Source organism: Danio aesculapii, chromosome 17, assembly GCF_903798145.1.
Source record: "Danio aesculapii chromosome 17, fDanAes4.1, whole genome shotgun sequence".
NCBI classification, from domain to species: Eukaryota; Metazoa; Chordata; class Actinopteri; order Cypriniformes; family Danionidae; genus Danio; species Danio aesculapii.
The window spans coordinates 17,169,212-17,181,546 of NC_079451.1; the positions used below are offsets into that span (position 1 = coordinate 17,169,212).

At 35.1% G+C, this 12,335-nt stretch overlaps 1 protein-coding gene across 1 annotated transcript; it reads right to left on the minus strand.

The window, feature by feature from the left end:
* Positions 1 to 1,474: 1,474 nt before the first annotated feature.
* Positions 1,475 to 5,147, minus strand: iah1 (isoamyl acetate hydrolyzing esterase 1 (putative)). Its single transcript, XM_056477625.1, has 6 exons — positions 4,999 to 5,147; positions 4,875 to 4,927; positions 4,651 to 4,793; positions 4,408 to 4,569; positions 2,554 to 2,675; positions 1,475 to 1,780 (listed from the first exon to the last, which is right to left on the minus strand). Exons 1-6 carry the CDS (start codon positions 5,059 to 5,061, stop codon positions 1,607 to 1,609), a joined length of 717 nt encoding a protein of 238 aa, XP_056333600.1. The 5' UTR covers positions 5,062 to 5,147; the 3' UTR covers positions 1,475 to 1,606.
* Positions 5,148 to 12,335: the final 7,188 nt, after the last annotated feature.

The following is a 12,335-nucleotide window of genomic DNA, read 5'->3' on the forward strand; positions in this document are numbered from 1 at the left end:
ATATATATATATATATATATATATATATATATATATATATATATATATATATATATATATATATGTATATGTATAAATTTCTCATCCTCTTGTTGTTCCAAACCAATGACAAAATTTCTGATTTCAAAAGGTTCAAAATCTACACAAATTGAACAGTTTAATCTACTGTTTATGGATAAAATCCAAACTTCAATCTGTTCAACATATGCAGTTTGTGTGCAATCTATTTTTAAAGTGTGAAAGTTTTGGCTTTTGACGTTTAAATAGTTTGAACGACACAAAATAATTGAACAAAGAGAACGACATAAAATAACACTTAAATAAAATAATACGTGTTTCGATTGAATGTCTCTTTTTGAACATGAGGGTGAGTACATGATGACAGTACTGTCCTTTTTTTGGCTGAACTATTCATTAAACTTGGATTTAACCTGGAATATTCCTTTAATGCAGTCAGTATGTGCCTTTTTCCCTGGCTAATTTCTGTATCTTTTTGTTTATTTATACCTCATTTAAAAACGAGCAGCTGGTTTACATCACACCTCTAGACGTGTCATCACTTTACTGTTACACTGGTCAAATTGCAAAGAAAAAAATTCTAGCTATGCATGTCCTATGCCATATGTATATGAATTAAATGTCATGTATGTGTGGAAACTGTAAGCGGACATGCGGTTTATAATATGTTTTCTTAATGAAAGAAATTGCACAGGATGTTAAAAAATCTGCATTTTAAGGTTTGTCGAGTTTAATTTGTACTATTATACGCTCTATATCATCTCATGTTGTATTTTAATTTAGCATCAGTTTGTGAAACACTGATTACAGAGCTGAGGGGTGTGCATATTTCAAAAGTTTCTGTTTTTTTGCCACTAAAAACGATTATATATGTGACCAAAACCACTCAATATTTTAGGACTAGTGACTAGTAAGCCCCCTACTGTGAAATATCTTACTATTCAAGTTGGATTTTAGAATCTTGTAAAGTTTTCTTGTGCCAAAATAAGTCAATGTGACTGAATATATATTTTGTATCGTTTCTTATATTTTCGTGTATCGAATCAGAAGTCATTAAAACGGCACTTGGATGTAGAAAGCTGTATATCATGTTATTCTGCTATCATTCAATGTGTGAGTTTTGGGTTTTCTTGGTTTTGTTACATGTATTTAACATGTATTCCTGGGCTAATAGCTCGCATGAATAAACTGCCTTCACACTGAAGTGTTTCGAATTAGTTTTGGACACGCACTGCAAGAACATGCCTTTGATTTTGCCAGAAGGTGTAAAAATCAAAGAGCTTATTGTCCCTACTGAAAGCTTGCTATGTTAGCACTCAAACAAATCAATTTTCTTCATCGAAACTTTATTTTACGGTTTTAAAAAAAGGCTATTTTTAACAGAACATCAAAGATTATTGCATCTGTCATTCAGCTTGCATTTGTAACGGTAAATACCTCTCGAATTCAGATACGATTTGTTGAAAAAGGATAAGAGGAAATGGTGGCTGAACCTTTCACGATCTTCATCATATTCAAACATGTCTAAATGTAAACAATAGGAACACATTGGTGTTTTATATCCTTTGTGCATCATTTGACCTGAGTTTTAGTCACACAGTAAGCTGCTCTCGGGGCATTTCGGGTCCACGTCTCCCCAATAAGGCAGAATGAAGGGCAAATCGGCCACTCGCCTCTCTAGAAGTGTCCATAAATGTTCTGCCACAAACTGATTGCCTTTATCAGACAGATGTAGTCCATCCGAAAGATACACCGAGAAATCCTGAGGAGGAAATACATTGGTTTGTTTTTCTATGTTCATAAATTTTCAATGTTATACACTCACTGGTTGCTCTATTAGATAGTACTTTGTTATGCATTCAGAATTGCTCTTAATTAGTTATTCACCTTTCTATCAGCTCATCAGAAATGTGTGTGAGAATTGGCACCATCATTTATTCTCTCTCATGTGGTTTTAAACTTTTAAGTTTACTTTACTGGACACAAAAGAAGATACTTTGACCAATCAACATTCTTAGTAGAACAAAATACTTTGGAAGTCAGCATCATTTTTCAAAATATCTTCTTTTTTTGTTCAACAGAAAAAACTCAAGTTTTTAACAAGTGACGGGTGAGTAAATTATGAACCATCTCATTTCTTCCCCAATCTGATACTTGGAATTCACGTTGGGAAGGTTGGATGTAGCTACATTTCTAATCATGTAGCTGCTGCATTGTGATTGGCTGGTTAGTTATTTGCATAAACCAGGGGTGTTCAAACTCAATCCTGGAGGGCCAGCGTCCTGGAGAGTTTAGCTGCAACCCTAATCAAACACACGCGAACCAGCTGATCAAGCTCTTACTACATGTACTAGAAACGTCCTGGCAGGTGTGTTAAAGCAAATTGGAGCTAAACTCAACAGGACACTGGCCCTCCAGGACCGAGTTTGGACACCCCTGGTATAAATTTGTTAATTTATTTGTTTGAACAGATTGTACCTAATAAAGTGGCCAGTTTATATGCATAAGTTTTGGATTTGCTAGCATGTGTATTACCTGTCCATCTTTCTGCATTAGTGTCCACAGATCCAGAACATCCACACCAGACTGTCCAGCTGCCTGAACGCAGGCCTGCGCATACTGACCAGCCACAGAGTTCAACCGATTCAAAGGTGAACCTGATCACAATAAGTTTTGTATACAGTGTGTGAATGTGGGTGAGAAAGAGACTGAGGATATATTTGTAATTTAATACTAGTACTGCTAGCTGTAAGCTCAATGTACTGCCAAGTATTTATTTAAAAATAGTATGTGAAACGGCATGCAGCATGTTCGTTATGTTTCAAATAGTTGCTCTCGTATGCCAGGTTGTACATTACATTAGATCAGGGGTTGCCAAAGTTTTTCCTATAAAGGGCCAAAAACCAAACTGGATTGAGTGCTGTGGGCCAAATATATACCAAACTGTATTACAATAAATTTACCAAAGGATATTTCCTAAAAATGTTGCTTTAAATCATATTAACGAATACAGTATCATTTTTAACCTTTTATACTGAACTTGTTACAATAAAAACATAAACAATCCCATTTCTAACACAATGGAGTTCAATGCTGAATACACTAGTCGAGCTGCTCCTGCCTTTACTTTGATTTGCTCGCAGATGTGTTGTGCATCTGTCGAGTGACAGTATTTACATTTTAAAAGTCAGATTAATTCAAACCATTTAATTTTATCATTTAATTTCAGATGGATTTTTTGTAGCTCAGCAATAAAACAAATAAACAAAAGGTTACATTAAATTCAAAATGACGATCTCTGTCAAAGTCATTTGCCCCAACCATCTCCCCATCATTCTCCCTCTCTATTTAGATAAGATGGTGGGCCAAATCAAAGGTTCCCATGAGCCAGCCAGCATCCTTCTACCACCCCTACACCTCATCTCTTAAATATTATCTACCTAGGTGGAGCGTTCTGCGGCTCAGCTAGACATTTCACTTGAATCCCAATGTCTATCCCTTTCCTACTAAGGGGAATAACACGGGTATCTTTCCTGAGCTCAGAGCCCTCTTCCTGGACAGCATGCCAAATACGCTTTATTCTTTAACATCTGTGTAAACTCGTGAATAAGGCAATACATTAAATAACGAAAAGTATTTTTTTAAGAAATCTGAACTTTGATATGCAAAAATACTGTATTAAGCAAACCTTTCAGAATTAACGCACAGGGCCAGAAAAAATCTGACCTGCAGCTGTATAAAAAAACATGAGGATACGCTTTAACAGTCAAACACATTTTCTTGATTTGCCAAAAACTGTAAACTAGGCATGTTAACCTATCATGATGTTTAATTATCATCACTGGATTGTTTTTATTTACATTTTTAATAAGTTAGATTTGTGTGATTTTTGGGTTCAGTGCCTGTTCAAACTAATATTTTACTTTATTACAGTAGGTTTGAACAAGATTAAATCACTGTAATAAGTGATTAGTTGACTAATCCAGTTGCTTTAAAGTTAAGTAATTGAACTGTTTGCATAATTATAAAATGAGTCAACGGTACAGTTCTTACAATGGGTTTACTCACTTTTTTAAGTAGCTAACTGCTTTTTAAAGTGATGTAAACATTAAAAAACTACAATTACTAAAACTGAAACTAAATATAACAACACCATTAATGAAAACTGAAAGTAAACTGAAATTTGCAGCAAATATTAAATAAAAACTTATAAAAAGTATAAAAACTTAATTTAAAATGCTAAACTATATTAACCTTGGCAGGGAAACTAGTGAGGTCATAAAGCAGTGTTTACTGTTCTTTTTCACTGCATCTGTTTCACATACTAACAAAAGTACAGCATGCAGTACACTAGTTATGAATAAGACCTACAGTCAGGAGGTTAATCACCTTTCAGCAAGCACTCTTTCTCCCAGTCGGCTTCTAGAAGAGGTGGTGGAGTGATGAAGATGATCTTGTCATTGGACACTCCTTTAGAAACCAGAAATCTCACAATGTCTTTTAAATTCTCTGAGAACTCCTGGAGAGGCACGTGCTGCGTCGGGTTCTTGTCTGGATAGAAACTACTGTAAGTGTTGTGTATATACATTATTAGAAATGATGATGAGCAAGCAACGCTTGAAATATTCTTACCTTCCAGAGCGCAATCATTAGCACCGAAAAACACAGTCACCGCCGATATAGGAGCATCAGAAACGGGTACAATGCGAGGGAGCACAATCTTAGCCCACCGTGTATTGTAACCCGACAAGCCCCTGTTTATCACGTCGCATTTTCTAATAATTCAGAGAACGATATTATCATCAGCTGCGGCTTTATGAATCATATTACACACATCATTGCAGTCATAAAAGTACCTCTCGAGTTTATGACAGAGTTCAGATCCCCATCCGTTCGCTTGAAACGCAAACTGAAACATAAACAAACATGTCAGAGTAGCATCAATCGCTAGCCAAACTGCACAGCGTATCAAAATGTTACCTGTGTTATTGAGTCGCCGAACAGAATGATTTGGGGCCATATGACTCTCTTCAGCGCCGACATTGTAACAGCAAATCCTGCTACACGTCCAAGTGTACGAAGAAGCGAGCTTTCACTGTGTGGTGATTCGTTCGTTCGTAAACGATTCGGTCTTTGAATCGTTCAGTTCAGAGCTGGACTGTTCATTTGGTTCCTGTTCTCAAAGGATAGAGGCGACAGAAGGCTTCAGAAAATATTAGGCTGATTATTTGGAGAGAGAGCGACAGACCATACAGCGTTTATAGTTAATGAATGGAAAAATATATAGTTCATTAGTGTCAATCAGTACATTTTAACCAGAGTCATAATAAACATAATTAAAAGTAATACATTAAACAAATAATAATAGCGGTGGTGGTGTAGTTGTAGGCTATTAACAAACAAATCAATTTTGTAAAGTGCAATGTGTTTTCGTTTATGTGTTACTTGGTTTATTCTAAAATCATTGCCAGTGAATAAATAAATAAATAAATGTGTTCAGCTTTAATATGTTATGCTATTCATTCCAGTCACCTTCTGTTTAAATATGAATTAATTCATTAATTAAACCTTAAACATCTTGTGTTATTCTGTTTATTCTAAAAATGGCTAGCTACAAATGAATAAATCAAATTATTATTAGTAGCATTTTAATGATAGTGGTTGTAATAATCAAACAAATCATTAAAAGCATGTGTTAAGCTTACTTTGTTAAGATGCTACTAAAAAATATCCATCCTGAACAGTCACTTATTAAATTAATTCATGAATTAAACTTTAACAACATGTATTATGGGGTTATTCTGCCAAATCTAAAATGGCTAGTTAACAAATAAATAAATGTCTTTATTTAAGGTGTTATTTTGTACATTCCAGTCAGTTTTATTGAATGACTTTTTGAATCAATTTACTTTTATTATTATTATTTATTAATATGAATCACGTTGCATTATTTTGGCATATTTGCTGAATTATTAGCCCCGTTTATTTTTGTCCCCAATTTCTGTTTAACGGAAAGAAGATTTTTTTCAACACATTTCTAAGCATAATAGTTTTAATAACTCATTTCTAATAACTGATTTGTTTTATCTTTGCCATGATGACAGTAAATAATATTTTACTAGATATTTTTCAAGACACTTCTATACAGCTCAAGTGACATTAAAGTCTTAACTAGGTTAATTAGGTTAACTAGGCAGGTTAGGGTAGTCAGGCATGTTATTATATGATGATGGTTTGTTCTGTAGACTATCGAAAAAAATATATAGCTTAAAGGGGCTAATAATTTTGAGCTTAAATGGCTTTTAAAAAATGTAAAACTTTTATTCTAGCCGCAATAAAACAAATAAGACTTTTTCCAGAAGAAGAAATATTATCAGACATACTGTGAAAATTTCTTTGCTCTGTTAAACATCGTTTGGGAAATATTTAAAGAACAAAAGAAAATTCAAAGGGGAGCTAATAATTCTGACTTCAACTGTACATATTACACATTTAATATAACTGCAAAACCAAAAAATAAAGTCAACAACACCAAGGATCCAAGTATCTTTTATTTTTTATTTTTATTTATTTACTTATAAAGCTCAAGACAACAAACTTTTCTAATGTCTCTAATATGAATTAACAGGTGGAAACACAGCTCTGGAAAAACAACAAATTCACAACCTGGGACCAGACAGTGGAGGTTTGCCTGTGGAAGGCTCTACAATATGTATCATCTTTTGTGAATCCCTGTGAGGATTTCTGTGTAAAGTTTCCTAACTGAGGAGATTGAACTTGAATAATTTTAATGTGTATGAAAACTGCTTAGTTGCCAGAAAGGCACATTACACTGGTTGCATCTGTACATTATGGCAAAACCTATAAATATGAGTTGTCCAATTAATACATATACTTAAATGAAAGTAATGTAAGAAGTTGTGAGGAGATGCTAACTAGCTAACAATGTAGCTTTTAAGTACACAGTTCAAGATAACAACTCTTTGATTTAATACACAAGACATTATTATAGAATCCCTCAGAAAGATTTAAACACATTTACACACACACACACACACACACACACTCATTGTAGATTCTTATTTAAGGCTTAAAACATATCAGACTCTGCATCTGAATTGCTAGGCAGAGAATGGAGCACACTCAGAAGTAAACAAATCAAACCCCTGGCTCCCTTAAAGGGGCAACACATTTGTGTTTGGAATAAGACAGACAGCCTGTGTATGTGTGTGTTCATGCCTAAACCATTGTTTTATCAATTGTGATGAATCACATATTGATAAATAATGTTATGATAGCTGGTTTAACATTGAGTTATGATGAATTGCCTTTTGTTACAGTTATGAAATAGTTTGATAACAAGCAGGAAATGTTCATGGGCCAATAACATGACCACATAGAAATGGTCTATAAATAGCCACATAAAGCATCAGAGCAGACGGGACAGTAATTGTTGAACAGTAATTGACCATTTATTATCACAGTTACTACCTGTAATGGCTATGTAAAGTAAATTACTGTAATTTATTCTTTGCACTACACAATTTCATACAAATCCTACTCATTTTACAGTAAAATGCTGTTTCCATTTATTACACTGGCTATTTTAGTTACCGCATAATCTACAGCAATGGTTAACAGTGTACAGTTTAAATAACTGCCACAGAGAAGACATCTAACAATCTATGCCCACCTCCACCCCCTTCCTTTTGGAAGGACATCTATTTTTCATTCATTCATTCATCCATCCATCCATTCAGGAAATATCTATCAGTTTCCTGTCATTGCTGAGGTGTGTGATTCCTATTTGTCTCCACATGCTGCACTCCAGTCTGTAAAAGACAAAGACACGACTAACAGAGCTCTACAGGCCTGCTGAACTTCAGCATTGCATTCAGATAAATCTCCACCGATGCTCTTGTGAGTCTCCTTCTTCTGCCTGTTGTGTGTTCATTACTTGAAAAAGAAACACCGCAGACATCTAGCTAACTATCTAAGCCCACCACCACCCCCTTCCTCTTGGAAGGACATCTATTTTTCATTCATTCATCCACCCATCCATTGAGGAGATGTCTAACCAGACCATCAGTTTGCAGTCATCGCTGAGGTGTGATTCCCATTTCTCCACATGCCCCAGTCTAATCTGCAAAAGACAAAAACAAGACTAACAAAGCTCTACATGCTGGCTGATCTCCAGCAATAAACAGTGTTCTCCAGTGTTCTTCAGATAAATTTTCACCATTCCGCTTGTGAGTCTCCCTCTTCTGTCTGTTGTGGTTCCATTACCTACAATGTAAATAACTACCACCGACATCTATCTAACAATCTATGCCCACCACCACCCCCTTCCTCTTGGAAGGACATCCATTCATGCACCCATCCGTGTGTTGCCATGTTCCTCCACAGGCTCCGTGCCAATCTGTCAAAGAGAATGATATCAAGTCTTTAATGAATCCTAATTCATTTCTTTGGAAACTAACTCCATTGTTCAGTCTGTTCAAGCAGTTCTACCTGCTTCTAGAGCTCCAGGTCTTCAAGTATATCTCCACCGTTCCCCTTGTTAGTCTCCTTCATTCTGCTCCACTCCAATCTGCAAAAAAACAAAGATCCAAAAAAACCCTCCCCAGCATTTTTTAGATTGATGTCCACCGAATCTTTTGTAAGTATCCCTCTTCTGCCTGCTCTCCATTCACTGAAAAAAAACCTAACACAGACAAGCCCTATGTAACTATCTATACCAGTGGTTCTCAAATTGTGGTTACCTTCTAGTGCTACACGGAGGAATCACTGAATAATAAATAAAAATCGACAAACACTCTTACCTTTTGACGCGTACGATAACACCGATATGATCAGCATTGGCTGTTCCCTGTACTGTATGATCACACCGCTATATGTTTAGTACATCTTGTCATCAGATGCTAAAAAATTGTAGAGCAGATACACACTACAGTGAAGTGCTTTCGCAGACCAGTCTTGCTGGCATTTCAGTTACCGCAAACTCCGGAATTTTCCCATGCTGCATCATTGTTTACATGCGTGTTCGTAGTTGTGTGAAATAAGGCACATTTTCGATATATAGCTTTTAAGTAATTTGTTTTGTAAATAGCCTAGCGGTTTGGCTTTCGATTTAGTTTGTTGCCCTTAGATTTAAATGAATCTTAACGTGCTTCAAATGGTGCGGGCCACAGAACATAAGGTGTGTCCCATACCACATACTTATGCACTATTCTGCGCTATTTTGTAGTATAAATAGTGTCAGTAATGCGTTCACACTGAAAACTCAAAAAATAATAAGTGCACTTTAAATACCCGGATGATGCACTCATTCAACAGTAAGTGTGTAATGTTGGTCACGGCACTCATCAGCCGCAGTTTTGATCACGTAGCGGAAGGGGTAGAGCTATCAGGCGATTAAGTTTGATTATTTTATTTTGGATTGTAAAAGCAAAATTCTCCTACGAGAGTGATTATATCACCTCCAGATGTTGAATGTGGTTATACTCATGGCAGGTATTATTTTAAAGTTTGGTCATTTGTTTCACTAATTTGCCAATCATCTGGGAAACAGTTTGAATTTGCGGTTAGTAAGTAACCATTAGTGTCTGATTTGGGACGACACTACATTCATATACTAAGCTGCTGAGTGTGTAAGTGCATAAGTGCATAGTGTATAGTGTGCCATTTGAAACGCAGTTATAGACTCAAACAAATTTGCCATGTTTGAAGAAAAATTACAAATTAAAACTCCACGGTATACTTAAGATACGATCTCAATTCCTCCAAATCATGGAAATGCTGCACGATTGATAGATCACGTATGAATTGGTCAAACAGTACATTTATAATCACTCACTTTTCTGACGCACATACTGTAAATGATGTGCTGTAAGCAGATCTAATCTCTAACTAAATATATATTTAAAATCAAGTTCATGTTTAGATTTCAAGGGGGAAAGCGGGGAGACCTGTATTACTTCCCATCTCTACAACTAGTTACAAATCAGTTAATTCACTTCACACATGCTCATATTAGTCCTCATATGAAAAATATGTGAGAGTCTTTTGACAGACACAGCAGATATTAAACAGGAAAAACTACATTTCAGCTAAGAAAGTAATGTTTTACTTGAATTATTTTTGAGATAGCGATGCCTGATTTGTAGTCAATTTTGTAGTAATTTGTGCGTCTGTGTGGATATATTTAATCCACATTGTTGGTGATCATGTTTTAGCTGTTAGCTGTAAGGAGAACACTTAACGCTGGGTGAGTTGTAACTACAAAACTCTTGCTAGTAACATCAGTGAAATGTTTCCAACCCCAAGCTGATTTAAAACTCTATTTATATGATTTAATTTCAGTATTTGTATAGCTCTTGCAAGAGAAAGAAGTCAAAGTAGTTTAAGTTCAGTGTTTGACGTCTGTGAGCTCATGAAGCCCGCACACACAAATAGTGTTCAATAGTTGAAGCTGATGCACATTTGCACATTTTATTCAGCTCTGTAAGACAGACACACACACAAATTATACTGAAAGCTCAATGCTGTATAAAAAGCTTGCAAATCCATTTGTTTGGTCATAATTCTTATTTTATAATGTTACATCTCACCATGGTGGAAATCATAAGTTACATCTCACCACGGGGTGTGTTACTACTAACCTAGACTGTGGGGTGAATTGTAACAGTTTACTCCTGTTTGAAACTAAAAACTGTTCACATTGTCTGTTTGTGCTGCAAAAAAACTTACAGTATATGTTATATAATAGCAGACACTCGAAACCCAAGATCTCAAAGATATATAAAGAAATATAATAGAAGTACAACTATCCCCGCTCTCCCCATACAATTATGTCATACTATATGTACATGCAACATGGTTTATATATGATATGAATATGATGACATAAATTTATGAGGTTCAAGCTACTTTGCAGGTTTTGATGAATATAGGCTACTATATGCTAATACTTTACCTTTAAGTACAGCATTACTTTTTACGAAGAGTACCGATTTTAATGAACTTTTAAACTGATTTTTATTTAAACGTAAGCACAGTACAGTGTTAATGTTCAAGCTATCTATAATGTTTAAAGTGGCTGACATTATTATTTTGATGAATAAATCCGCCTTGTTTTTGAACTGTGCAGAGCTGTAGCTGATTAATTAAGCCAACTACGCTACTGTATTTCGATGCTGGTCATTAGGTGCTACTTGGAGAGACAAATTCTTTGTGAGGTGAAAAAGTTTGAGAACCACTGATCTATACCAAACACCAGCCCTTTCATCTTGGAAGGACGTCCATCGATGCACCCGTCCAAATTCCTGAACATCAATTTCCAGTCGTTGCTGAGGTGTGTGAGTCCCTTTTTTTCTCCAATCTGCAAAATACAATAGAAAGATATCAAGTCATTAATTTATCTTCATGCCATTCTTCAGAAGTTTCATCTACCATTGTCTCCAGTCTGGTTCTGTTGTAACATTAACAAGTAATATTTCACAGCTATCAGTAAATACTCTACAAGATGACAATCTATAAACTTAGATTAGTTCACTAAATGTGTTACAATAATTAGTAAAACTGTGAAAAAAAGAACAAATAACTAAGAAAATCTGCAAATGTTGAACAGGCTGACAACATAAACTACAAATAAATGATACAACAGCCAGACAATCTATCCGACAGTAGACGTGCAGTATTATTCAATGTGTTAAAGCTGACAGTACACAAATACATAATAACAGATCAATATATCTGATGATATAACAAATAACAATCTGCAAATGTTTAACAAGATAGCAGTAATATACAAATGAAGCATACAAACAAACAAAAAACACTGTATCTACCAAGTCAACATGGTCTACCAACCTGACAACATAACAAATTGCATTCTTCGATTATAAATAGGATACTAAAGAAGGTATCAGAGAATACATCAACATAAAATATATTAAAATACTAAAATGAACAAGTCGACAATAAATTAATCTCCAATTCCAACTAAGATTCAGTCCAATCTATAGTCTAACCGAAAAACTAAAATAATAATCTGAAACTTTATGACAGAGAGAAATACTCAAATCTTTAGAGTCCTTCACCAAAAGCACGTCGAAACATCCAAATATAATAACTTAAAATTATACTTTCAGAAAGATCTTTACATGCAGCTAATGTCGGCGATGGTCAGTCACTTAATGCAGGTCACACTAGTTTCTCAACGTCATGGACAGTTTTTCGAACACATTCTTTTTTTAGAACGCCACTGACTATGGTAACCACAGCAACGCCACCGCGCCGCCATATTCAATTACCTT